Source organism: Marmota monax, unplaced genomic scaffold (assembly GCF_021218885.2).
Source record: "Marmota monax isolate L192 unplaced genomic scaffold, Marmota_monax_Labrador192_F-V1.1 WCK01_AAM20220418_F8-fsc00023, whole genome shotgun sequence".
Taxonomy (NCBI): Eukaryota; Metazoa; Chordata; class Mammalia; order Rodentia; family Sciuridae; genus Marmota; species Marmota monax.
This window is the reverse complement of record NW_026692907.1, coordinates 958,238-985,713: the sequence shown is the minus strand read 5'-3', so window position 1 is coordinate 985,713 and position 27,476 is coordinate 958,238. Positions and strand designations below refer to the sequence as shown.

At 39.9% G+C, this 27,476-nt stretch overlaps 1 protein-coding gene and 1 long non-coding RNA gene across 2 annotated transcripts in view; one reads left to right on the top strand and one right to left on the bottom strand.

Moving 5' to 3' along the window:
* Rab3b (RAB3B, member RAS oncogene family) overlaps window positions 1–22,267 on the top strand; it is a 60,066-nt gene extending 37,799 nt beyond the window's left edge. Inside the window, exons 3-5 of the mRNA XM_058581451.1 lie at window positions 8,260–8,378; window positions 11,932–12,056; window positions 21,681–22,267. Of these exons, the coding sequence (XP_058437434.1) occupies window positions 8,260–8,378; window positions 11,932–12,056; window positions 21,681–21,868 (432 nt within the window). The 3' untranslated portion in view covers window positions 21,869–22,267. The remainder of the gene's footprint in view (window positions 1–8,259; window positions 8,379–11,931; window positions 12,057–21,680) is intronic.
* The window catches only part of LOC131424419 (uncharacterized), a 116,382-nt gene that overhangs the window by 35,205 nt on the left and 53,701 nt on the right, over window positions 1–27,476 (bottom strand). The window lies entirely within an intron of this gene.

Genomic DNA, 27,476 nt, shown 5'->3' with positions numbered 1-27,476 from the left:
AAAAGAAGAAAGAAAGAAAGAAAAGAAAAAAGAAAAAAAATCACATGGCTGATAATGACAGAGCTAGGAGTCAGACTAAGGCAAAAAAAGCTCATCCATTTCCTTTCTGTTAGGCCACATTGCTGTTCATTAAGGGAAGCATCACATTGAGACTCTGGAGAATCCCAGGACAGTTTTGAATGAGAGGAAAGTAATACATGACATGAGACCTGTCTAATCATGCTGGGCAGATCCTGGGAAGCTGGCCCAGGGAAGCAAAAAATCAATAACTGATGCCTGTATGGAGCTAATTATGCACCAGGAGCTCTTCCAAGCATTTTATATGTAACATTCTTAATTCTCATCAAAACTATGAGGTGGGTATTATTATCTTCCAACTGTATACATTAAGAAACAAGGTGGGGCTGGGGTTGTGGCTCAGTAGTAGAGTGCTTGCCTTGCATGAGAGAACCACATAAAAATAAATAAATATATATATTGTGTCCACCTACAACTAAAAAAAAATATTTTTTTTAAAAAAGAGGCTAGGTGTGGTGGTGCACGCCTGTAATCTCAGCAGCTTGGGAGGCTGAGACAGGAGGATTGCGAGTTCAAAGCCAGCCTTAGCAACGGCAAGGTGCTAAGTAACTCAGTGAGACCCTCTCTCTAATAAAATAAAAAAATTGGGCTGGGGATGTGGCTCAGTGTTTGAGTGCCCCTGAGTTCAATTCCTGGTACCACCCCACCAAAAAAAAAAAAAGAAACTAAGTGCTCCAAGGGTAAATTGTCCAAGGAGGGGATTGCCTAAGACTATGAATACCAGGAGACAGTGATCACTGGAAGACATCATAGTTGCATAGTAAGCTGTAGAACTGTGGTTTACATTCAGAAGTCTAACTCTAAAGATCATACTTTTAATCTTAAAATAATATTATCTTGCTGGCTTTGGGGGGTGCATGCCTGTAATTCCATCTACTCAGCAGGCTGAGGCAGGTGGATCAGAAGTTTGAGGCCATCCTGGGCAGCTTTGCAAGATAAAATAATAAAAAGGGCTAAAGATGTAGCTCAATGGTAGAGTGTTCCTGGGTTCAGTCCCCAGTAGCTCAGTGATAGAGTGACTCTGGGTTCAGTTCCTAGTACCACAAAAAGGAAAAATTAAAATTTTTTTTTTTTTTTTTTTTTTTTTTGTACTGGGGATTGAACCTAGGGGCACTTGACCATTGTGCTACATCCAAGTCCTTTTTTATTTTTCATTTTGAGACAGGGTCTCACTAAGTTGCTTAGGGCCTCAATAAGTTGCTGAGGTTGGCCTGGAACTTTTGATCCTCCTGCCTCAGCCTCCTGAGTCACTGGAATTACAGGTGTGCATCACAACTCAGCTTGGCCTTTTTGTTTAATAAGCAGTGATTGAATCTATTGCATGCACAGCCCTGTGATAGGCACTGGGAGTACAGATATGAAACTGACTCCATGTACAAGCTCTTTATGATTACATATTAGGGTTTATAATCAGTTGGATATCAATTGGGCTACAAGACTCTCCTGTTAAAGAGCTGGTGCATAGGGCCAGGCTCCAGACAGAGAAGGGGATTAGATACTCTTACAGAGGAATAAGACATGGCTTGGGAGGAGTGAGGAGAACTGAGACCTGGTAGCTGTGCAGGAGCTCAGACCTGTCTGGACCTTTAGATCAGGAAGGGTGAATTAATTTTAAATCATGCAGGACAGTACTTAGGGACTAAGCCTGCAGATCAGCAGGAGTCTATAGGAGTTGGTTCTGAGAAGCTCAGGAAGCAGAGGCAAAGGCATGGGAGGAGTAAATAAAATATTGCTGCAATGTTTCTTAGACATACACAAAGATTTTGTGCAGATAGGGCACACAACAAGCATTTCTTTCTATAGCACCTAAGATTGCAAATGTTAGATGTTCCTTTACTCATTAATTCACTTACCCATCTATCCATTCATCCATTCTTCCACACATTTATTTATAACCTGGAGAAAATTTTATTTGCCAGAAATCCTAAAGAGAGGTGCTATATGTGGCTTAATTTTAAATCATGCAGGACAGTACTTAGGGACTAAGCCTGCAGATCAGCAGGAGTCTTTAGGAGTTGGTTATATTCTGATAAACTGAGATGAAAAATAAGATGCTTAAAGACTTTGCTCAATGAACGGGAGATGGTAATTCATGTGCTCTTCAAGAAGGGTCGATATGCTAAATGCAGGTTTTGTTTTGCTGAGTCAAGTTATGCAAGTCTGGGCCAGAGCTGAATTGCTACGTTGGAGAAATGGAGCCTTGACAGAACATAACTATTACTCTTCATTTTTCATCTCTTCACATCTATTCTGTCAACATATCTTACAATTCACCTTTTAAATACCTAATGAATCTGTTCCTACTCCATCCCTGTTGCTACCACTCTAGTTCACACCCTTATATTAGATCCTACCTGAACAAATATAAAGATCTTCTGTTCAGCCTTCCTGTCTCCCATCTCTTCTCCTTCCACTCCTTTCCCCACATGGTGCCAGAGTGATCTTTCTGTTTCTTTGCGGTGCTGAGGATTGAACCCAAGGCTTTGCATATGCTAGGCAAACATTCTACCACTAAGCCACATCCTCAGCCTCTTTTTAAAAATTTTAATTAATTTTTAAAAGAAATTTTAGCAGTCTTTCCCCATATTTTTATTGATATATTATAATTGTAAATAATAGTGGGATTTGTTGTTATGTATTCATACCTGCACATGATAAAACAGTATAACTTGATAAAACAATATAATTCCCCAGTGTTTCTCCTTTCCCTTCTCTCCCTTCTTTCTTTCCCTCATCCCTTTCCATTACTCTGCTGATCTCCCTTTGATTTTCATGAGATCCCCCATCAACTCTTTCCCCACTTTTCTTCTCTAGCTTCCACATATGAGAGAAAACTTATGACCTTCCACTTTCTGAGTTTGAGTTATTTTGCTTAATATAATACTCATAAGTTCCATCCATTTTCCTGCAAATGATGCATTTTTATTGTTCTTTATGACTGAACAAAACTCCATTGTGTATATATATCACATTTTATTTATCAATACATCTATTGAAGGACACCTAGGCTGGTTTCATAATTTGGCTATTGTGAATTGTGTTGTTATAAACATGGGTATGCTTGTATCCTTACTGTATAATGACTTTAATTCTTTTGGATCAATACCAAGTAGTGGTATAGCTGGGTCATATGATGGTTCCATTCCTAATGTTTTGAGGAACTGCCATACTGATATCCATAGTGGTTGTACTAATTTACAATCCTAGTAGTATAAAAGTGTTCTTTTTTTCTCCACATCTTCTCTAGAATTTATTATTATTTATATTCTTCATGACTGCCACTCTAACTGGAGTGAGATAAAAACTTATTGTAGTTTTGATTTGCATTTCCCTAATTGCTAAAAAGGTTGAACGTTTTTTCATTTGCTGGTCATTTGTATTTCTTCTTTTGAGAACTGTCTGTTTATTTCATTTGCCCACTTATTGATTGGGCTGTTTGGTTTTTTGGTGTTAAGTGTTTTGAGTTCTTTACATATTTTAGATAGTCTCTGTCAGAATGGTAGCTGGCAAAGATTTTCTCCCATTTTATAGGTCCTTTCTTTTTTTAATATTTATTTTTTAGTTATAGGTGGACACAATATCTTTATTTTATTTTATGCATTGCTGAGGATCAAACCCAGTGCCTCATGCATGCCCTAGCTCTATAGGTCCTGTCTCTGAGCCCCAGCCCTATAAGTCCTTTATTAAAATTCTTAATTGTTTCTGTTGCTGCAGAAACAGAAGTTTTTAAATATCCCATTTATTAATTCTTAGTATTATTTCTGGAGTTTTAGAGGTCCTATTTGAGGAAGTTGTTGCCTGTGCCTGCACCTACATGTTTGAGTGTTGACCCTATGTTTTTTTCCAGCAGTTGCAAAATTTCCAGTCTAATCTCTAGATCTATGATCCATTGTGAGTGGACTTTTGTTTAGAGTAAGAAATAAGGATCTAGTCCCATTTTTCTACATATGGATAACCAGTTTTCCCAGCATAATATCTTTAAAAAAAAAAAAGCTATCTTTTCTCCTTGACCAGGATCAGATGACTGTGTCTGTGTGGGTTTGTCTTTGTCTTCTATTCCATTGGTCTATGTGTCTGTTTTTATGCTAGTACCATTTTGTTACTATTGCCCTATAGTTTAATTTGAAGTTGGGTATTATGATGCCTCCAGCATTGCTTTTTTTTTTTTTTTCTTTGAATTGCTTTGAATATTCTGGGTTTTATTCTTTCAATGAATTTTAGAAGTTTTTTTCAGTCTTGTAAAGAACATCATAGGTATTTTGATGAAAACAGCATTAAATTTGTGTATCACTTTTGGTAATATGACCATTTTAACAATATTAATTCTGTCCATGAGCATGGAAGATCTGGTGTTTTCTTCAATTTCTTTCTTCCGCATTCTGTAATTTTGATTGCAGAGGTCTTTCACTTCCTTAGTTAGATTTATTCCTTTTTTTTTTTTTTGAGGCTATTGTGAAGAATTGTTTTCCTGATTTCTTTCTAAGCAGATTCATTATTGATGCATAGGAAAGCTGTTGATTTTGTTAAAATACTGATATTTTATTTTTTAAAACAGGCTCTTGCTAAATTTCCCTGGCTGGCCTTGAACTTTTGATCCTCCTGCTTCAGCTTTCAGAGTGACAGAGACTACTGGTTTGTGCCACCATAGCTGACGAAGCTAACATCTAATTATGTTAATCCCTGCCTCAAAATCTTTGTTCCTAAAAGATAAAGTCCATACTCCATAGCACAGCACTCAAAGCTCTTTCTAGCTTTGTCATTTACCCATTTCCCACCATTCTTTAAATTCTTCTGGAGTACACATTGGCAAAAATTCTTCCTGTTGCCAAAATATGTTTTCTCTACTTTTCTGTTTAAAAAATTCTTTAAGAATTTCTCTCCAGGGGCTGGGGTTGTGGCTCAGTGGTGGAGTGCTCGCCTAGCATGCATGAGGCACTGGGTTCAATCCTCAGTACCACATAATGTAAAATAAAGATACTGTGTCTACCTAAAACTAAAAAATAAATATATAAAAAAAGAATTTCACTCCAGCATTTTATCAAGAATACAAGTAATAATAAGTGTAAGGATGTGGGGGAAAAGGTATATTCATACATTGCTGGTGGCACTACAAATTAGTGCAACCAATCTGGAAAGCAGTATGGAGATTCCCTAGACAACTTGGAATGGAACCACCATTTGACCCAGCTATCCCACTCCTCTGTCTATACCCAAAGGACTTAAAATCTTAAAATTTAAGAATTTCACTCCAGGGGCTGGGGTTGTGGCTCAGTGGTGGAGTGCTCGCCTAACATGCATGAGGCTAAAATCAGTCTACTGTACTGACGCAGCCACATCAATGTTTATAGCAGCTCAATTCACAATAGCTGAAAAGTGGAACCAACCAAGATGCCCTTTAATAGATGAATGGATAAAGAAACTATGATACACACACACACACACATACATATACACACAATGGAATACTACTTAGCATTAAGAGAGAATTAAATCTTGGCATATACAGGTAAATAGATGGAGTTTGAGAATATCATGCTAAGCGAAGTAAGTCAATCCCAAAAACCAAAGACCAAATATTCTCTCTGATAAGTGGGGTGTGGGGAGAATGGAGAACTCTGATTGGACAAAGGGAAGGGAGGGGAGTGGAGGGAGCATGGGGGCAGGAAAGATGGTGGAACATCATTACTCTAGGTAAATGTATGACTACACATATGGTGCAATGATACATCGCATACAACCAGATAAATAAAAAGTTGTGCTCCATTTGTGTACAATGAATTGAAATGCATTCTGCTGTAATGCATAACAAATTAGAACAAATAATAAAAATAAGAAAGTCCCTATTGTCCTCATTGTATTGCCAAATAAGCACATCTTCAGGCAATGCTCCCGGGCTCAGTGCAGAGTCTACCTATGGAAATAGGTATGCTGTCTTCCACATATTTCTGGTTCTACTCCTGGGTATGTTATGAGATTGTACTTTTTTACCCCCTGGAATTTGGGTGTGGATACCTGACTTGCTTTGGTTAGTGAAGTGGGAAAGTAGAAATTTTACAGGCCAACACATGACTCACGCACTATCTTTCCTTTTGGAAGTTCTCTGTCAGTCTTTATCCTGGAATCAGAAGGACCCAAAGCAGAACACCCATCCAACCCTTAGTGGGCATATACCAACAATGAAAAATAAAAACTTTGTGTTCAAACTGCTGAGATTTGGAGATTGCTTGTAATTGAAGAGTCCTGACTTGTATAATGTATGTTACCTCTGCTTTGATATCTTCCATAACTTCCCCAATTTCTCCTTACCTGAACTTATATTTCACATTTTCTCTGTGTCATTTAACTGGTTCTGATGACATACTGTCTCATATTGCTAATTATCAGTTCACTGGTATGTCTTAACCACTTCCACAATTCTACAGAGGCTTCCTGAGAACAGGGGTGGTTCTTGTTCCATTTAAAAAAATATTGTTTTAAACATTGATGGGCTTTTATTTTGTTCACTTATTTATATGCGGTGCTGAAAATCAAACCCAGTGCCTTACACATGTTAGGCAAGCACTCTACCACTGAACCACAATCCCAGCTCCTCTAGTTCCATTTTTATATCACACAAAGTATGGTCATGGCTAAGGCAATATATTATAATGGATATAGGAGTAGGATAGACTTGATTTGAATCTTGGTTCTGACATGTATTGGATAATCTCTCTGAATCTGTTTCCTCATCTATCAGATGAGTATCATAACACATCTACTTGATTTTTCTTAAGTTTCTTGATACAAGTGCAATGCATATACAAATAATGACACTCTGTAATTATTATTGTGATCATTTCTTATTTTTATTATTATTATAGATGGTATTCAATAAATGCCTTTGGATAAATCATTAGATTTAGAATCAGATGTCCTGCATTTAAGGCCTCATTTTTAAAAAATTATTTTTGTTTTAGTTGTTGATAAACATTTTTATTTTATTTTTTTATCTATTTATATGTGGTGCTGAGAACCAAACCCAGTGCCTCACACATGCCAGGCAAGTGCACTACTGCTGAGCCCCAGCCCCAGCCCTCAAGGCCTCATTTTTGTCAGCAGTAATTCTTGTCTGTTATTCAGAGATAATATCTATTATTGGTGTGTTTTCTTTAATAGTTTTCATTTCCACATATAAATTTGTGGTATTGATACTATATCACATCTATAAGCATTGTCCCATGTCAATAAGTATTCTTATATTCATTTACATAAAAATTCTTATATTTTAACCGTTTTCCTCTTGTTGAATATATAAATTGATGAAAAATAAAGTCATAACACATTTGTGTGTAAATATTTATCTGATTTTTGTAGGAAAATATTTAGAAGGAATATTCTGGGGCCAAGGGTATTAACATTTTTAATGCTATTGAAACTTCCAAATTGCTTTCCAAAAAGGTTTAACAAAAGTTCTGCTCCCACAAACAAGTTTGTACATTTCAATGCATCCTCATCTATAATGAGAACTATTATTAAGAATAAGATTAGGGCTGGGGTTGTGGCTCAGAAGTAGAGCATTCGCCTAGTATATATGAGGCACGGGGTTTGATCCTCAGCACCACATAAAAACCACCTACATTATATATTTTTTTAATATTTATTTTTTAGTATTTGGCGGACACAACATCTTTGTTTGTATGTGGTGCTGAGGATCGAACCCGGGCCGCACGCATGCCAGGCGAGCACGCTACCGCTTGAGCCACATCCCAGCCCCATAAATATTTTTTTAAAAAAGAAAAAGATTAAAGCTTTTGGGGTGGAGCTGAGATTGTGGCTCAGTGGTGGAGTGCTTGCCTTGCATGTGGGTTTGATCCTCAGCACCACATAAAATAAGTAAATAAATTAAAGGTATTGTGTCCACTTAAAAAAAGATTAAGGCTTTTAACATAATATTTATTTATTATATTTGTATTTCCTTGTAGAAGCTATTCATGTCTTGCCAATTTTTATTGGGATTTTAATAATTTTTTTATTTCTATGAAGTTTTAAAAATCATTTTATTCTAGTCACAAGCACAATACATAATAAACACTCCTTAAATATGCCTTAGATTATGAGTTAATTGTCTGGGGGGACATTTTAGGAACCAAAGCAGACTTTCTAGGAAGCTGACTTTTTCCTTTTCCCCCTTTTCCCATCTAGGACACAGCTGGACAGGAGCGGTATCGGACCATCACTACAGCCTATTACCGTGGGGCCATGGGCTTCATTCTCATGTATGACATCACCAATGAAGAGTCCTTCAATGCTGTCCAGGACTGGTACAAAACTCATTTATTCATTCATTCACTTGGCAAACTGTTCATGAAAATCTAACGTGCACTAGGCTTTATACTGTATGTTAGGGAAAGCCAGATGACTCATACATGGCTCCTGCTCTCACGGAGTTCTCAGATGAGAGAAGTCAGAGTAGGAAGCAGGCTACAAGAATATTATGTGACAGGTACAGTGATGAATTGAGACATCAGGATTGTGGGAACCCAGGGGAGGGCTGTCTATCTCAGTTAAGAGAGAGAAAATGTCTTGAGGTTGATGACACATACACTACATTTTATAAACTGAACAGGAGTTAGCTTGAGGGATAAATAGATAAGAATTTTCAGAGAAAGAATATAGATGTGCAAAGATAAGAAGGTTGGTGAGAGGGAGAGAAGAGCACAGATCATGAAAGATTTTATATGGTGGGGTTTGGATTTTATCTCATAGGTGACAACATTTGAAATGAAAATCAACAAATTCAGATTTATGTTTCAGGAAGATTATTCTATAATCTCCACTGTCTATAGTGGAGAGTGAATTCACATGATACTTCACTATCCCTGGGCTGGGTTTGGGGCCTAATAGCAAATCTAGTTCAAGTTCATGAAGGTTCAATTTGCAATAGAAATCAGTACACTGAGCAAATAATGTCTTTTTTCTTGAGGAGTTACTTACATGGAGAAAGGAGGAGAAGGGAATGGGCATGTGACAGGGAAAGGCCAATTCCTAGTGCCTTTAATCAAAGGAGGATGTGAGAAGGTGAGATGTCTGTGCCATGGCTGTTCTTCAGAATCAGAGAATTGGGTGAGCCAGGTACCCAGCTACAATGCTGGCCAGTGCCAAGCCTTTCTCTTGTTATCTTTTGCCCATAGCTGCTATATTAGTTAGTTTTCTGTTGCTATAGCAAAATACCTAAGGCTGGATACTTTAGAAAGAAAAGAAGTTTATTTTGCTCACAGTTTTGGAGGTTGAAAGTCCACACAGTATGTCACTGGCTTTGGCATGGGTTCTCCTGGCTACATCATATCATGACAGATGGCATCAAGACAGGAACATGAGCAAAAGGGAAAGAGCACATGGTAAGAAAGGAAGCCAGAGAGAGATTGGGAGGGGACTAGTCTTGCTCCTTTATGAAACCTCTCACAAAGAACTAACTAGAGTCCCTCAATAATTATATCCATTCCTTTAGAGGGAAGTGTCCTTAATGACCTAATTATTTCCTACTAGGCCTCACTTATTAAAGGTCCACCAGTTCTTAACATTACCACCCTGGGAGCCAAGCTTCCAATTCATGACTCTTTGGGGACAAACTACATCTAAACCATAGCAGCTTGAGGACTTCCCTCTTCCCAAAGAGTAGTTGTCATGATTATGTGAAGCATTATTGGCTACTTGGAGCCTTGAACTGGGTGTGATCTTACAGGCTGCCTGCTCCATTTCTCTGTTGTGACCAACAGTCCAAGATGCCATGTCATTCCTGGGAACCTGTGTTCTTTTTTCTGCCTCTCAGTCATCATCCTCTTTCCCCTTTTCTCCCCTTCCTTTTTAACAACTTCTTCCCTCTACTGTCCTTCTTTCTCCTTCCCTTCTTCTCTTTTCCCTTCTTCTTCTCTTTATTCTTTTCAGTTATGATTTTTTTCCTCTTCCTCACTCCTTCCCTCTCCATTTTCTCTCTCTTACCACACCTCCCACAGAGTGATTAGCCTTATAAGTGTTTCCACACTGCTCATTTCTGTATGCCTTGGCCCCTTTTCTCCCCTCCATCAGTCTCTGTTCATTCTTTCTCAAGAACATGGTGACTTTAACACCTGGTGACGACTTTTCCAAGAATAACCTGAGCTTGTTTCTAATCTTGGAGCTGAGAGAGGATGGGGTGGGAGGAGGGAGGAAGATAAAAGGAAGAGTAACATGGAGAGATAGGAGAGTTGGCTTCAGGTACCTGCCTTGAATCCAAAGACTCCAAAGCTCTGGCCTTTGAGTTTTCCTTCTAGGCAACTTGGTCTTAGCCTAGTCTCCACCTGCCATCAAAGCTCTAGTGCCCAAATGAGGCCTGAATCTTTGTGGGCCTACAACAAATGGTGATTGAGTGAATTCCATCCTTCAAGGGGAATGGCTTCTTACCATAGATGATGATTGGTGATGGGACCTGTTTTAGTAGCAGGTTCAATAATAGGTCTAGGATGCAGTTAGGGTTCATGTAGATTGAATCTCAGTATCAGAATAGAGTCAATTCAAGATATGATTCAGGATTAACCATCTGCTGATCCAGACATTCACCAACACCAAGTCTGTTCTGTACAAGGTGCTGGCATCCCAAAGATGAATACACTTATTCCTGCCCTCAGAGACAGATAAATTTAACCAAGTATAATAGGTGGCATGGTGAAGGTACAGGGTTTTCATGTGATGAGGTGGTTGGGACAGAGACCCATCCACCCACACAAAATGATGTCTCTACAATGTTAGGATCCTACTTTATTCCCTCTGCTAAAATTTTGTTTCTAAGGTTAGAAATAATGGCCGTTTACTTTCAAAAATTTAAGGACAAACATTTGACACATATTTTTAAAAATTTTCATAATCATCTTATATGAAGGAAATCACTGTTGATATTTTGGCATCTACAAATAATCATGACCTAATGCCTTATTTGAGGAAGGAGTGAGACTTGTGAGGCAGGATGAGGTACAATGAGCCTGGAGAGACCTGACATGAATGGTTTTGAACTGAAGAACCTGGACTTGATCACAGCTAGTCTGGGACCCTCTAGAGAAGATTTTTTAAAAAGGCCACATTGTAGGGCTGGGGATGTGGCTCAAGCGGTAGCGCTGCTCACCTGGCATGCATGGGGTGCTGGGTTCGATCCTCAGCACCACATAAAAATAAAGATGTTGTGTCCACTGAAAATTAAAAAAACGATAAAGGTCTAAAAATATTTTTAAAAAGGTCACATCGTAGTCAGATACACATTTTAAAATGAGCTCTCTGCCCAGTAAGAAGATTGACAAAATATTAAAGGACTCCAAAGAGATGGGTGAGTTTGCAGCCAAGGTTTGGGGGTCAGAATCTGTGACAGCCAGTGTGGGTAGGTATGTGTGTGTCTGTCCTCAGCTAAATAAATTGGCAGCAACTCACTAGTTTTGTGAAGGGAAACTGCTTCTTGGACTTTTGAAATTCCCTTTTCAACCTAGGAGGATGTGTGTCTTAGTCATTTTGAGCTGTTACAACAAGAATATCAGTGGTTTAAATGACGAACAGTTATTTCTCACAGTTCAGAAGACTAGGAAGTCTGAGACCAAGATACCAGTATATCCACCCAGTGTCTAAAGACAGCGTCCTTCTGATTGTATCATTTTTCATGGCTGAGAGAGAGCACATTCTATCTCTCTCTCCTTGTAAGGACACTAATCCCATTTACTGGGGCTCTATCTTCATGTCATTATTAGCTTCAAGAGGCTCCACCTCTAAAAACCATTACAAGTAGGGTTGGGCTCAACTTGTGAATGTAAGAGACACAAACTTTCCATCTATAGCATATTTCTCTCTCTTTTTTAGGGCTACTCAGATCAAGACCTACTCCTGGGACAATGCACAGGTTATTCTGGTGGGGAACAAATGTGACATGGAAGAAGAGAGAGTTGTTCCCACTGAGAAGGGCAGGCTCCTTGCAGAGCAACTTGGTATGTACATAATGCATGTGTGTATGTGTGCATATATGTATGGATATATATGTGTCGCATAAATATATTTTATAATAATTTTCTTGTGAACTTGAAAGAATTGGGCCAAAATATTGCCTTTGAGCTTCCTAGAGAACATTGCAAAGAGGGAATGTTCTTAATATAAAAACAAACCTATTTTTCCAGAGAAGCATTGCTTTTCATTGGCAAATACAGAGAAGACTCTCTATACTGAATGTAACCATGTCCTTGATATTATACATCCTTCCAACAACACTGAACATCATAGATTGTTTCTTAACATTTCTTTCAATGTAAACTGATGGTTCTCACCAAAACACAATTCACAACAAAAGTAACTATATAGAAGGCAAAACTATGTGATTTGCATATGAAGCTCAGTGATGCTTTTTCCAAGGTTGGAACATTTTGTTCCTATACTCCACTGAGGCCCAGGTACCCAGGCATGTTTCAGTGGCCACATAGAGGAACCCATACCTACTTTGCCTAAAAGAGCAGTTTTGATTTTATTTTATTGTAACTATTGGAATTCAATCTAAGAGTTCCATGTCTGTAGAATATATGATATCTTCCTCTAGAGGAAAAGATGGACTGTTTGGACTTTTAGCCAGTCTAAGTATGTATTTGTCACACCTTAAATGTTTTGTTTGTTTGTTTGTTTTGAAATACTGGGGATTGAACTCAGGGGCACTCAACCACTGAGCCACATCCCCAGTCCTATTTTGTATTTTTTTGGGGGGTCTCACTGAGTTGCTTAGTGCCTCGCCATTGCTGAGGCTGGCTTTGAACTCATAATCCTCCTGCCTTAGCCTCCTGAGCTGCTGGAATTACAGGCATGCACCACTGTGTCTGGCAAATGTTTTAAGTGTTAAGGAATAGGGAACATAAAGTTATATTCTCTGACAGTTTCTGAAGTACAAATGTGAATTATGTGTTGTATATTTGTATTATGTGTATTAGAAGAGAGAGAGAGAGAGAGAGAGAGAGAGAGAGGTGTGTTATGTGTCCTCACCCTTATTCTCCAAAGTGGACTGGACTAGAAATTAGCACACTGTAAGGGCCTAATAAATGGGGTAGTTGGGTCATCTTGGGCCTTGCTGTTCCTACTCTATTACAAAGGTTCTCAGATTCCAGAAAGTGCCTCCTCTTGGTTCACAGACCAGTAAGCATGTGGTAAAGCCCACACTTGGATAACTTCAGGTTATCCCATTATACCTTCAATCCACAGTCCCCTGAGACACTGCCAGCACACAGGAATGCAGATAGAAAATGAGCTAATTCTTAGTGCAGGATTTAGGGAGGTACTTGAAGAAGGCCTTAATGAATTGGTTAAATTTGGGTAGATCAAAGTTACCTATCTCTGTCCTACATAACTTTCTGAGCTTTCCTCTATTGCTTATTAGAATTTGCCTATTTACATATTTATCTATTTCTTCCTAGCCCTTAAGAAAAGAGAATATGTCTGATTTGTTTCAGTATCTCAAGCATCCAGCACAGGGTAGATAATCATTCATATGTTTCACTTATTCATTGAAAAATGTTTATTAGACACATACTCTGCATCAGGTTCTGTCCTGTCACTCAGGATATAATAGTGAACAAAACAGTTGTAATTCTTACCATCATGGAACTAGCATGGAAAGAGACATTAAACAAATAACTATATAAATAAACCTAGATGCATGTTAAGAATTGCAAATGCGGGGGGGCTGGGTTGTGGCTCAGAGGTAGAGTTCTTGCCTAGCATGCATGAGGCACTGGGTTTGATCCTCAAATGGGTGAATTGTGTGGTATGTGAATTATATCTCAAAAAAAGATGTTAGTTGTGATAAGTTCTGCTTGAATTAGGACTGTTGTTATTACAAGTGATAAAATTCCAAGTCAAATTAGCTTTTCTAAAAAAAAAATATAGAATTTATTAGCTCATGCAACTAGGAAGTCTACTAGACCCAGGACTCAACTGTACTCTGTTTCTTAGCTTGACATATCCTTTTTTCCTGCATCTGTTTGGAAATAACTCTGGTTAGAGTCCAGGGAGGCTAGTAAAAAAAGAAATGTGCTTCTGCCTATAAGAAAAAGAGAGAGTGTTTAAAATGTGGGCTTGAAATGTATACTAGCATAGTGTAGTGGGAAAGTGCACCCAGACTAGGAGTTAGGAGCTTTTTGCTTCTGACCTTGAACATCTTGCTTCCTCTCTCTGGGTCTGTTTGTCTGTTTGAAAAATGGGGTGTGGATTAGTTTAATGAGTGGCTCTATTTAGATATATCCAACTTTGATTTTTTTTTTTTAATTTTTAATACCAGGGATTGAACCCGGGGCACTTAACCACTAAGCCATATACCCACCTTTTTTGTATTTTATTTAGAGACAGGGTCTCACTGTGTTGCTCAGAGCCTCACTAAATTGCTGAGGCTGGCTTTGAGCTCTCGATCCTCCTGCCTCAGCCTCCAGAGCTGCTGGAATTACAGGCATGTGCTACCAAGCTTGATTTCATTTTTTAAAATTACCTTTATTTTGTTTATTTAGTTTGTTACATGGTGCTGAGGATTGAACCCAGTGTCTCATGCATGCCAGGCAAGGGCTCTGCCACCGAGTGCCAGCCCTGATTTCATTTTGATTCACACAATTCCTCTACTTATTACTCACCCCACAGACCCTTTTTACTTTGCCTTGCTTATTTTATGTGTTCACTAAATATTTGGAGGGTTGAGATGAATTATAGAAACCTTATATCATTGAGCCTGGTTGAAGAGAAACAAAGAACTAGTTGGCACTGATAATAACTAACAGTGATGTAACTCACAATGTGCTTTCATAGCAATTTTCTTGTGCCCTTCATCCTCACACCCAGCTAGTTAGATGGTATTATCATCAGTTGTGTCTGTACCTGTACAGTTGCATGTTACCAGCCCTGCAGTAAATCAGTGATTTTACTGAAGAAGAAGCTGAGTCCAGACCACTCATGTTTCTTGCACATACTGAGCCATGCCAGATCCCATGTCTATTTTTGAACTTTAAGATAATGTAGCTATTCTAAGCCATATAAGTAGTAGACGGCAGTCTCAGTATTCAAACTCAGTCTTTAGACTCAAATCTTAATATTGTTATTTTGTCATCCAATAGTGTTTCCCCCAAAGCCTGCCATGATTTCTCTTTAAATTTTTACCTCAGTCACAATATTAATGATATTTCTTTAGAATATGTTGTGGTAACAACCAACCAGGTGAGCTTACATGATAAGGGTCTACTTCTCACTCATATTATGTACCAGCTGCAAGTCAGTTGTGACTCCATTCCTGTGCCTTCTTACTCTGGGATCCAACCCAGAATGGCTAAACTATGCAGCTTCTTTTGGGACTTGGGTCACATTACTTCTGCCCATATCCATTGGTCAAAGTAAGTCCTATCATCAACCTAATGTTGATGGGATGGGAGATATATTCCTCCCACAAGGAGACACAGCAAGCCAGTTGCCAATAGGTAGACATTTAAAATCTCTAGTAGGTTAGGCAGTGCATAATTGAATGCATGATGGATTGAATTGAATTCTAGTCACTGAATGCATGATGGATCCTGGGGCCACAGAGGTGAATGGGTTCCCTGCCCATAAGAAACTTATTGACGGGCTAGGGCTGGGGCTAGGGCTCAGCGGTAGTGCACTTGCCTGGCATGTGTGAGGTACAAGGTTTGATTCTCAGCACCACATATAAATAAATAAAGGTCTCTCGACAACTAAAAAATATTTTAAAAAAAAGAAACTTATTGACTAGGGAAACAAAAATCTTATAGAGAAAATTTTAATATTCTTTGAATAGATGGTTGTGCCAGTCCTTAAACTGTTTGTTATCATTCCTTCTCCCATTCTTTTTTTCTCCTGCAACCCTCTCCAAACTATTATTCTGTGGGCACTTTTCCCACTACCCTATGCTGGTATACATGTGTTTCAAGACCACATTTTAAACACTCTCTTTCCCTTGTAGGCAGAAACATGCTTCCTTTTTACTAGCCTCCCTGAGCTCTGGCCAGAGTTATCTCCAATCATATCCAGGAAAGGGATGAGAAGCCCCTTTCTGAAGATCATATGGAGGCAGAGACCCTAAAATATTATGCTTCCTGGAATTGGAGTCCCTGGATGGCTACTTCAGCAGTGGCTGCTCCTCTTCTCTGACTCTTACTCCATTGGTTCCAGCTTTCTTTGCCTCTAATAATACTATTTTTTCCCACTGGTAATCTCTGGGTTTCCTCTATTGTATTCAGCTTCTCAGTTCTTCCATCACCTATGTAACCAATGTCCTCTGGATTATATGCTAAGAGTAGTTCCCATTTCCTTGGTTGAAATCTGATTGAAACAATGAGCAAAGTGCTATTGGGGGTAGAGGGGAGAGGTACATTGTATGCACAGAGCAAGCCAAAGATGAAGCTGGAGAAGTATACAGAGGCCAGGCCATGCAGGGTTGCTATGGTGTGGATGTAGTTTGAGGGCCTTCCAAGGGTCCACTGTGATGGAAGACTTTGTCCCCAGGGTGGCAAAATTGGAAGGTAGTGAAATCTTTATGAGGTGGAGCCGGGTAGAAGGTTTAGGTCATTGAGGGTGTGCTCTTGGAAGGAAGTTTTCAGGACACTCTTGAGTTCTCTTGAGAGGGTTGTCATAAAAGTAGCAAACCTGGCCCCACCCAGCTCTCACTGCCTCCTGGCTCAAGATATATAATTTTCTTGCTCCCACACACACTCCCACCATTGTTATTGGCCATAAAATGATGCAGTTAAGGGACAGCCCTCACCACAAAGCCTAGGACGTTGAACCTCCGGAACTGTGATCCAAATAAACCTCTTTTTTTCTAAGAAGTTTATGTCAAATATTTTGTTATAGTGATGAAAAATTGACTAATGTAAGGGTCTTGAGTTTTGAGCCAGTGTGGCTGATATAAAATTAATAAGACCACTTTCAGTTCTAAAGCTGCAAATCCAAGTCAAAATAGTTCAAGTAATAAGACAAGGGCATAGCTGAAGCAAAATGGAAAAGGACAATGGAAATTAAATGGTTAAGAAATTAATAGGCCAAAGTATTAGATCGATTGTTCACATGAAATTCAGGGTACCTGAGAATAAGAGTAAGCCTAGGGTAGAAAAGAAGTGAGTCCCTTGCCAAAATTGTCAATGACAAGAGAATTGTGAGTTGAAGAATGATAAATGATGGAGATGAGGAGGTATCAGAGTAGGATGAAGAAGGGATTTGAAAATAATAATAGTGGAGAAATATTTTAGAGCAGTGTCAGAATGAGGAGAGGTAAATTTAGCTAGTTGTGAATTTCTGAATAAAATCTGAGGTCAAGTTCAGAAGAAGGCAATGTAGACACACAGTCTGTGGATCCGTAACAACTGCCTTTGGACAGGAAAGGTAGACACCATCATAGGGGAACATAATAGAGTGATTTAAGAATTGGGCTACAAATAAGACAGCAGAAATCTCATTGTTCTGAAGCCAATTAGAGGGAAGAAATGAATGGGGGTGAGGAATGGCTAGTCTGCTTAATTGGTTGTCAACTTTCTAGCCTCACTAGATTCTCAGACCATGAGATTCTTTATTAATGAACCTGAGGAAAAGGTTACCACCAGGACCTACTGATAAAGGGCCTTCCAGGAGTCTGACAGTAATTGGGTGGGGGTAATTGGGAGTTATTCTGACCTGACTAGACCCATGAGTTGGTAGCTTGAATCAGAGTTCTCAGTACTTTGGGTACCTTTGAGAAGACAGTGAAATCATCTCCTTGGCATGACATATAAGCTCTTTACGTTAGCTTCCTACTGATTTCATCTCTCACCATTTTGGGTTTTTGCTATAATGATAATAAACTACTATTCTCCTTCTAGCATATATCAATGCTGTGTTTTTGCCCACTTATTTATGCTCATGCCATTTCCCCTGCCTGGTGTGCTACACATGTATGTTCTCATGTGAATACTCAGTCATATGTCTTCATCTAGCTGATATCTGGTTTCTTGGAGAAATCTTCCCTAGCCCCCAGACTTGGTGAGGAATTTTCTCTCTACCCTCACATCCCTTACCTTTCCACTGTTTCAGCACTTAATCTCTAAAATGTTGTTAAAGTGTCTCTCTTACACACTAGACTAGGAGCTCCTCAAGGGTAGGAACTGTGTCTGATTCACTTCAGGGTCCCCACAGCCCAGCACAGGATCTTCCATGCTGAGCTAAGCTTTCATGAGCCCCAATGTCTGTATCCCCTCAACCATGCCCTCCCTGCTCATTCCAACCTCCTTCATTCAACAAATACTCACTGAGCACCTACTACTCCACTGGTCTTGAGCTCTGATGATGACTGGCACAGTCCCTGCTTGGGGAGCTCCCAGTCAAATGGATTTTTACCACACAAGGAATGAGTTATAAGGCAGAGGGAATCACTGGGGAAATGAACCACACCGAAGCTGGGTCCTGAAGAATGAGAAGTTAGGTGAAGAGTTTTGTTTAGTTCTGACATTAAAATTCACATCCCCAGTAACTTCAGAAAATTTCCTTTCCCTCTCCTCTCCTTCTCTTCTGAATTCCTGTATGGCCTCTGGTTCTTCTAATTGTGTTAGAATGTTATGGCTTGTTCTGTCACTGTTCCAACTGAGAGTGAGACAAAGAGGCATAACAGAGTCCTCCTTTATGCCCCATCTCTGAGCTTCAGTTTTCCTATCTACAAATTATGAGTGATAAACCCTGCCTTGGCTTACCCACCTCGCAAGGTTTTCTAAAATTGTATTTGTGCACTGTTAAGAACAATGCAGAAGTGAGGAATGGACTCTCTTATTAGCGTGGCTTCTCCACAGGTAGATTTGATCTCTTTGTGTTCCTGACACTCAACATCAAACCTGGTGCAACATCTGTACAGTAAGAACTGGTTTATTGATTGATCATGAATGATGAAGAACCAGAGGGCTTCCCCGAAGACAATGGAAGGGTAGAGACTATAGTGGGAGGAGAAAATATGGGAAGGGGAATTGCCATGTATTCTATGTGAATCACTTCACATAGTTTTGCGTGTTTAATTATAATTAATACCCTATGAGGTATATAGCACTGACCCCATTTTACAGAAAAGGACATAGAGGCTGAAGGTCATTAGGGAATTTCCCTGAGGTCACAGAGCTAGTAACTGACAGGCTGTATTAAAATCCAGGCTGGCTCTCAGGCCTTTTCTCAATGCCCACCTTCCAATGTGTCATGTCCTTCCCTCAGAGTCAGTTCTTCAGAAGGAATTGGTGCCTTTGGCTTTGACCTGTTTTCTCACCTTCATCTATACTGATGGTGAAAGCCTACTTACTACTTTATCTGTTTGCTCCTTTCTTAGGCGAGCAATACACTCCCCTCCACATGCCCAAACACTGCCACTTGCCATAAGCCAGTCAAATACCAAGGAGCTAATTTTTGTGATATTCATTAAGGAAAAGCTATATGCTGAAGGGTCTCTGATGCTGAGGATAATGAGCCAGCAGCTGCCTTCTTCTTCTTCGTCACATATCCACAATTAGCGAGCACTTCTGCAGCTTGCTTTTCTCAGGTCAGGAACTCAGCCACCGGAGAGGCTAGCAGCTGGAGCTGGGCTGGCAGGAGCTGTGAGTGCCTTTATGCTGGGAAGGCTGAGAAAAGGAGCCTCATTTGTACCTAGGGCCTCAGGCTGCTCTGTGGATGGTGGAGTAACAGGTGGGAGGTGGGAGGAAGAAAGATATTCTCCCCTTTGTGGGAAGAGATGATAAAAGAGGGAGAAAGATATAGAGGTGAGAGGAGCAAGATGAAAGAAGAGCAGAAAGAAACGTTATAACAGGCAACTTTTTTCAGCAATTTATCCATTTTCTCACTCAATCCTCCCAACTGCTCTCAGTAGGAAGACTCTGTTGTTATTCCTACTTGACAAATGAGTAGCCTGAGAATCAGAGAGGTTAAGTGATTCAGACAGGTGCAGTGACTCTCCCAGATTCAGACACTGTGGTAGTAAGATCAAGCAAACAGACTTTAAAGGAAGAAAAAAGATATGATCAAGAAGAAAGAATGCCAAGTGAAAGGAAGAAAGAGGAAGAAACGAGAGGCAGGGCTCTATATAGACTTCAGATTCAGGCAAACACAGGTATAAACCTGATTTCCACTAACACAGCCACATGTATGAGTGTTACACAGAACTTTGAAACCTTTGTCTTCTCATTTGTAAATTGGAGATGATGACAGGCTCTTGTGAGGATTAAGTAATGATATTTTAAAGCTCCTAACATAGATAGTAGATGCTCAACAGAAAGTTCAAGGAACATAAGGGGGAAATGAGCTAAATGAAAAGAAAAAGAAAAAAAGGAAGAGAGGCTTTTGAAAAGAAATGAAGACTTGGAAGGAAGGAAGAAAAAGGGGAGGGAATGGGCTGCCCTGGGGACATGATGGGAAGGGCGCTTCTGCTTCTGAGGGCTGCCACCAACCTGGTCAGGATTCCTCAGGTGGGACAGGCCACATTGTCTGAACTAGGAGGGCCTTGGATTGTTTCTCTTGGGACAACCAAGTGTTATTCGTTGTCACAGAAAGAGTTGTCAGAGATCTCAAAAACCAGACAAGAATGTGGCACACCTCAGGCAGTTTCCCCTGGGCCTTTTATTGGGCTTTTGAGGGGAAGGAAAGATATATAGAATCATTTTAGTGGATTTTAGGCTTTAGGGAGGAGGAACCTCACTGAATGGAGACAAGCCAGTGTGTTTGTGGGTAGAAAGGATCAAATAAAACTTCACTTATTCATTGTGGCGCTTTTTTTTTTTTTTTCTACTGAGAACTGAACCCAGGGGTACTGAGCTGTATCCCAGTCCTTTTTTATTTTGAGATAGGGTTTCAAGTTATTGAGGCTGACCTTAAACTTGTGATATCCTGTCTTAGCCTCCGAGTCACTGGGATAACAAGCATACACCACCATGCCCAGCTCATTGTGGCTCTTGGGCTGCCTCCCAGAGCCCAGATTAGAGCTGGCTGGACTTGGGTGAGAAGCAGGGGAAAGAAGAAAATCCCTGATCAAAAAGTCCAAAACTGAGGCTTCTCATACTGGTGTTTTTACTTACCTTGGGCAAGCCAGCTTAATTCCCTAGGCCACAGTGTCTGCACTAGTGATATGGAGAGGATAATGTGAAAAGCAAATGAGATAATGGATGTACTAAATGCTTTAAGAAGTATAAATGCTCACATATTTAAGCAAACACCTTATGACACTCCTTCTGTGTCAGGAATCGGGCCATATACTTCACATGCATTATCTTGTTTTGTACTTGAAATAACTCTGTGACGTAGGTAAAATTATCACTATTTACAACCCTGGGAATTGATTTGTAAAGAGAACAAGTGATTTGCATGGGACTAAATAGCTGGGTCAATGGTAGATTGTCTGACTCTACAACCTGTGCAGGTAACCCTTGCCCTATACTGTCTCCTTGAAGCAGTACCCTCTGCCTGTGGAATTAGGCCTCCTCACTTCACTTCTGAGTACAGGCCATATTGATCCAGAGTACTCTGCTGGGGGCACAAAAAGGTTCCAGTTGAAGGAATGGGGAAACTATGTACCTGTGTCTCTTCTCTCCTAGGGTTTGACTTCTTTGAAGCCAGTGCCAAGGAGAACATCAGTGTGAGGCAGGCCTTCGAGCGCCTGGTGGATGCCATTTGTGATAAGATGTCTGATTCGCTGGACACGGACCCCTCTGTGCTGGGTGCCTCTAAGAATACACGTCTCTCGGACACCCCACCACTGCTGCAGCAGAACTGCTCATGCTAGGCAAGGCCCACTCTCCAAGCCTACCCCTGTTGTGCCCCCATGTGCACTTTGCTTCTCCTTGTTATACATTGTCCATTCCTAGCCCCCAGCAAGCTGAGTTGCTGCTGTTCTTTGCCATCCCCTGGGGAGTTCTCTGCAGGTGGCCCCAATTACAGATGCTCAGTACTAGACTAACAGCACAGGACATGGCATTGGTGGAGATTCCCTTTAAAAACTCCATTTTATGAAGAGGATTTAAATCAGGGACTTGTGAAGAGTTTACTTTCTGCCTTTATGATGAGATTTCCTCCATTTACTAAAATTTGTCACACACCCACACTTTTCAGGAGCTGGCCAAATGTGTAAAGTGAGTCCTACCTCTACAGCTAATCCTATTAAAGAAAACTTCCCGAAGTACAACCTTCTTGCTTCATATCAGGCTCCCTGTGGAGTTTTTTCTCACCAAAGTCGAGCTTTGGCTCACAAAGTCCCATGCTTGTTACAATGGATGCCCACAGGGCCTGGGCAGTTGCTGTGGTGACAGGCCAGCACTAATCTCTGGAGAGCTCAGACTCTCTAGTGATGCTGAAGGAGCAAAGGCTGAGTCAGAAATATACTTAAAAGGATTATCTCCTGCAAATGTCAAAGGTACCTGCTATATGAAATAGCAAGCAATGAGTGCAAGAAAGAGAAAAAGAAATAACAGGCAAGATAAAGAATGGGTCATTAGTTTCATATTTTGCTTCTTTCCAGCTGGTTCTTGATTGTGGGGACTCCACGAAATTGATCTTTGGATCTTAGGCTCCCAGGACCTGAAAATTTTAAGAGTTGGTGAGATACCTAGTCTAATTAATCAGTCCCAACCTTCCCATCTCTTGATAAGTGGCTGTCAGGCCCTGCAACCAATTCTCTTTCTTTTAAAGCACAGCTTTCATGCAGGGACCCCATCCTTGCACAGCTCTCAGACTCAGAAAGTTTTCCTTGCTTCAAGCTGGAATCTGCCTCTTGGAAATTCTTCTTCCCCTTCCCACCCCAATGGTATCAGCTCTGCTGTCAGAGATCTTGCTGCCTCTGCTCTTTCTGCCCATGATACCCTCCAATAATTTGAGAACAAGAATAATGACCTCTAGGACTTACTTTTTCTCTAGATCAAATCCCTCTAAACTTCTGTTGTTCTTCATAGGGTCTTTCTCCCATCCTGCCCCTTTCCTCTAACCCACTTGTCAGCTACTTCTGAGCAGTTCCACTGAGAAATGTGAGCCAAAGCAGAATAAATCAAAAGGGGAATGGCCCTGAAAAACTCGGGAAAACTGAACACAGAGGTCCCAATATCAATCCTGTTGTCCTGGGAGTGACACCTTGGTGTCTACCAAAGAGCCCATTCTGGTGGAAGCCCCTTAATTAAGCACCTGAAGAAAACAACAACAACCAAACCAACCTAACCCCCCAAAATAGATACTCTGAAGCCTGAATGGATTAGTTTATGATTCCAGCTTGTGGACACAGGGACACATTTGGGGTTATCTGAAGTAATGACATGGAACTAGCAATGATTTCTGAAAATGTTTCCTCTCAACCATGGCCCAAATCCTTAGCCTTCTCTCTCCTACACTAACGTGCCACTTCAAGAGTCAGTGTGTGTTTAGGGAAAGAGCCTTTTCTCAGTTTTCTTTCTATTTCAAACACATTTCATTGTCCTAGGAAAATGCATTAGCTGGCAACAGGTCAAATGACCACATAAAAGAACCATCCAGAGTCATCTCTATGGAAATGTTGCTTTTTTTTTGATGCAATGCAGAGGACAAAATTTGGACTTGCAGTTAGGAGACCTGGACCCTGCCATTTAATTATGTATGGCTCTGAACCAGCTACCTCCCATCTCTGAGTCTTGATTTTTCACTTATAAAGTGGGGATTTTATTTGCATGATCTTAGGTCTATTCAGGCACAAATAATTCTGTGATTTTATTTTTACCTTCAGCATTTTAGTTCATCTTCAGAACGAATCTGATCGATCAGGATTATCATCCCAATGCCATTTCAACTAACACAGATGTCATGCTTACTCTGCACTAGACATTGTTCCAAGCACTTTATACATATTAACTCATTTATCTACCTAACATCTTTGTGAGGAAGGCATTGTAATTGACCTCATTTAAACATGAGGAAATTGGGCTAGGGGTGCGGCTCAGAAATGTATTTGCTTTAGCATGCATGAGACCCTGGGTTCAATCCTCAGCACTGCAAAAATAAAATTAAATTAAAAAGATGAGGAAAAGAAGGTACAAAGAGGTTCTTGTTTGCCTAAGGTCGCATAATGAATAAATGGTTGGGGTGGGGTTCCAGGTTGTGGGCTACAAGTTCTGTGTTCTTAACCACATTTTATATTTCATCTCCTTTAGATAGATATTATTCAGACAAGAAACTTGAGCAAGATCACACAAACATGAGAGACACATTAGGATACAATGCCAGGGCCATCAGATTGCAGATACACTAGAGAAAAGACTTATGTCTTTAATCTGTTAACAAATTGCTCAACTACTCAGACTAATCTGAGGTGATGGATGTCTCATGCTCAGGAAAGCAGAGTTAGTCTCCCAGGCAACCAGATCCCATGGGCCTAAATAGAAAATGCCCAGTACTTCTCAGGGCCAAGTACTGGCTTTTCCTACATTTGCCTCTGTCAGGTTATACTTATCTGACTCTCATGCAATGATTTGAGCAGCCTCCATGCTACTGCAATGGGGCATGTTAGGGGTTTGACTTGATTGACTTCTCTGATCATGGAAATATATATTCCCTTCTCAGGGGTTTGGTTCTAGATGTGTGTGTGTGTGTGTGTGTGTGTGTTGTTTTTTGTTATTGTTGTTTTGGACTTGGGGATTGAATTTAGGGATTCTCTACCACTGAGCCACATGCCCAGTCCATTTTATTTTTTATTTTGAGACTCACTAAGATGCTTAATGCCTCACTAATTTGCTGAGGCTGGTCTAGAACTTGCAATCCTCCCGAGTTGCTAGGATTACAGGTGTGAACTACCATGCCCAGCCTGGGATGTGCTTTAAAATTTTTATTTTATTTTATTTTTTTAGTTGTAGATGGATACAATACCTTTATTTTATTTGTTTTTTTTTTAATGCTGTGCTAAGGATTGAACCCAGTGCCTCACACATGCTGGCCAAGTACTCTACCACTGAGCTACAACCTCAGCCCTGGGATGTGCTTTTTACTCCATAAAATTGCATACAGTGTCATGGATGATTACTATTTTCTCTGGGCATCTACCTTAGTAGTAGGATTTCAGGCCAAGGTCCCTACTCTGGATATTTTAGTAACTATATCCAATAGTCTGTTCTCTCCTACTGAACATCCAAAGATTAATTGTTTTACTTAAAACTGTTATAAAGTCTTTAAAAGGCAGGAGCCAGTCAAGGGAGCAAGAATCTTCACAACAGATGGAATCAAGAGTTAAATGTTCTAGTGGCAAACTCTTCTACTGGGCAACAAACAGACCTGCTTGCTAGATGGCAATTCCCCAGCCCTGCTCTGTGACCTCATTTCTGTTGAGTGGAAGGCAGCAGCTTCCAGCTGATTGCAGTGCAATGTTCATCAATCACAGTAATAGCGCAATTAACCACCAAGGTTCAAGCAAAATAATATGTGCTAGTGGCAACTTGTCCTGGATTTCATCTTTCTAAACAATCCAAATAAAAGAAGATTAAAAAAAACCTCTTGACCTTTAAAGAGGCAAAAATAGGCTGTGAGTGCAATAGTATTGTAGTTGTTTTATATAATTTGTTGTAAATGCATGTGTATCTGTAAATACAAAATTGTGTGTGACTTAGGTTTCCTCAGTCTGTAGCATTACTAATGGGGAGCAGCAGTGGGGTAGAGTTACTGAAGGGGCAAGTTCATCAAATACTAAAGTTGGAAAGAAACTAAGAGAATATCCTGTGTTACAGAAGGGAATGTTGAGTTCAAGAAAGGGAGGAAATCTAATTGCCCTAAGAGTCCATTATTAATGAAGCTTATAGGTCTTGGATCACCTGCAAGAAGAAATTCACCTATTCTGAGTATCTACTATGGACCCAACATTATTAAAAACTGAATAAATATAAACAAATCAAATGATCCCTGCCTACAAGTAACTGATTAATGGAGGTACTTAGAAGAATATTTTATTTCTAAGATATTATTATTCCAATTTGGCAGGCAAGCAACATGGTCCTGGAAAAAATTTAATATACATCATTTGAACCCACATTTGTCTGACTCATACTCTTTAAGTTTTCTTCTTTTGTCTCAGATGTATAGTTGATGGGTTGGTGGTTGTGATAGACTCCCAAGGATTCTCAGAGTTAAATAACCTTAGTTAAACCATTGGTTTCCAATTGCTTTGTAACTATAGGCTTGTAACACAGAATGAGATGAGCATCCTCCAGAACCAGACTCTCCCACTCCTATCACTTAATCCTGCCCCAAAGCTCCTTCCTTGGATGTTGAATTTCCTGAAGTGTTTGACTTTGTTTGCCAACAGTTTGGGGGAAGGAAAAGAAATTACAACTATCAGTGTCCTGGGATCTCATCAATTTCAGATTTTCTATCCTAAGCTTATACCCAACTATCTACCATAGTTGAAGAATCAAGTAACATCCTGAGGTTGGAAGTATGAACAAAAACTGGCCTGTGAGACAAAAATACAGTTAAGTGATTTAAAAAAAATTTTTTTTAGTGGGCTGGGGTTGTGATTCGGCGGTAGAGCGCTCGCCTAGCAGGTGCGAGGCCCTGGGTTTGATCCTTAGCTCCACATACAAATAAATAAATAAAGGTATTGTGTCTATCTACAACTAAAAATATTTATTTTTAACATTTATCTTTATTTGTAATTAGACATAATACCTTTATTTTATTTATTTATTTGTATATGGTGCTGAGGATCGAACCCAGGGCCTCGCACCTGCTAGGTGAGCACTCTACCGCTGAACCACAATCTCAGCCCCAAGTGATGTTTTTTTAAAGGACTAAATCCTTTATGTTAAGTAGGCAAAACTCAAATTTATTCAATCAACAAATTACGTGCCACGATATAGTCAGTGTCATTTTAGACACAGTCCTGACCTTGAAGCATATAACTTCATGGTTTAGTCTAGACATTGTCAAGTCATCACCCAAATATGGTTACCAAGTACCTCTGAAGGAAATCTACATTGTACTATGAGAACACATGCCTAGGAAACCTGAATCACTTTTGTGGAGCTTTCTGATTTCCAGAGACCTAGGAAGACTCTACTGCCTCCAAGTTATTCTACTACCTATGGGCTTTGCTTTACATTACTCAGTTAATATTTCATCTTTTAATTCCAACTTTTTAAAAAAATATTTCTGAGCTGTTGATGGACTTTATTTTATTTATTTGTACATGGTGCTGAGAATCGAACCGGGTGCCTCACGCATGCTAGGCAAGTGCACTACCACTGAGCCACAACCCCAGCCCCAAGTTCCAACTTTTGATGACTGATCAAATACAAATTTCCCAAGAAGAGTATGGATGAGAGAAAGCTTATCTGTGCCTGTGGAACACCTTTAAAATGCCTGGTTAAGGTAGAGAGCTTGCCTAGTATGTG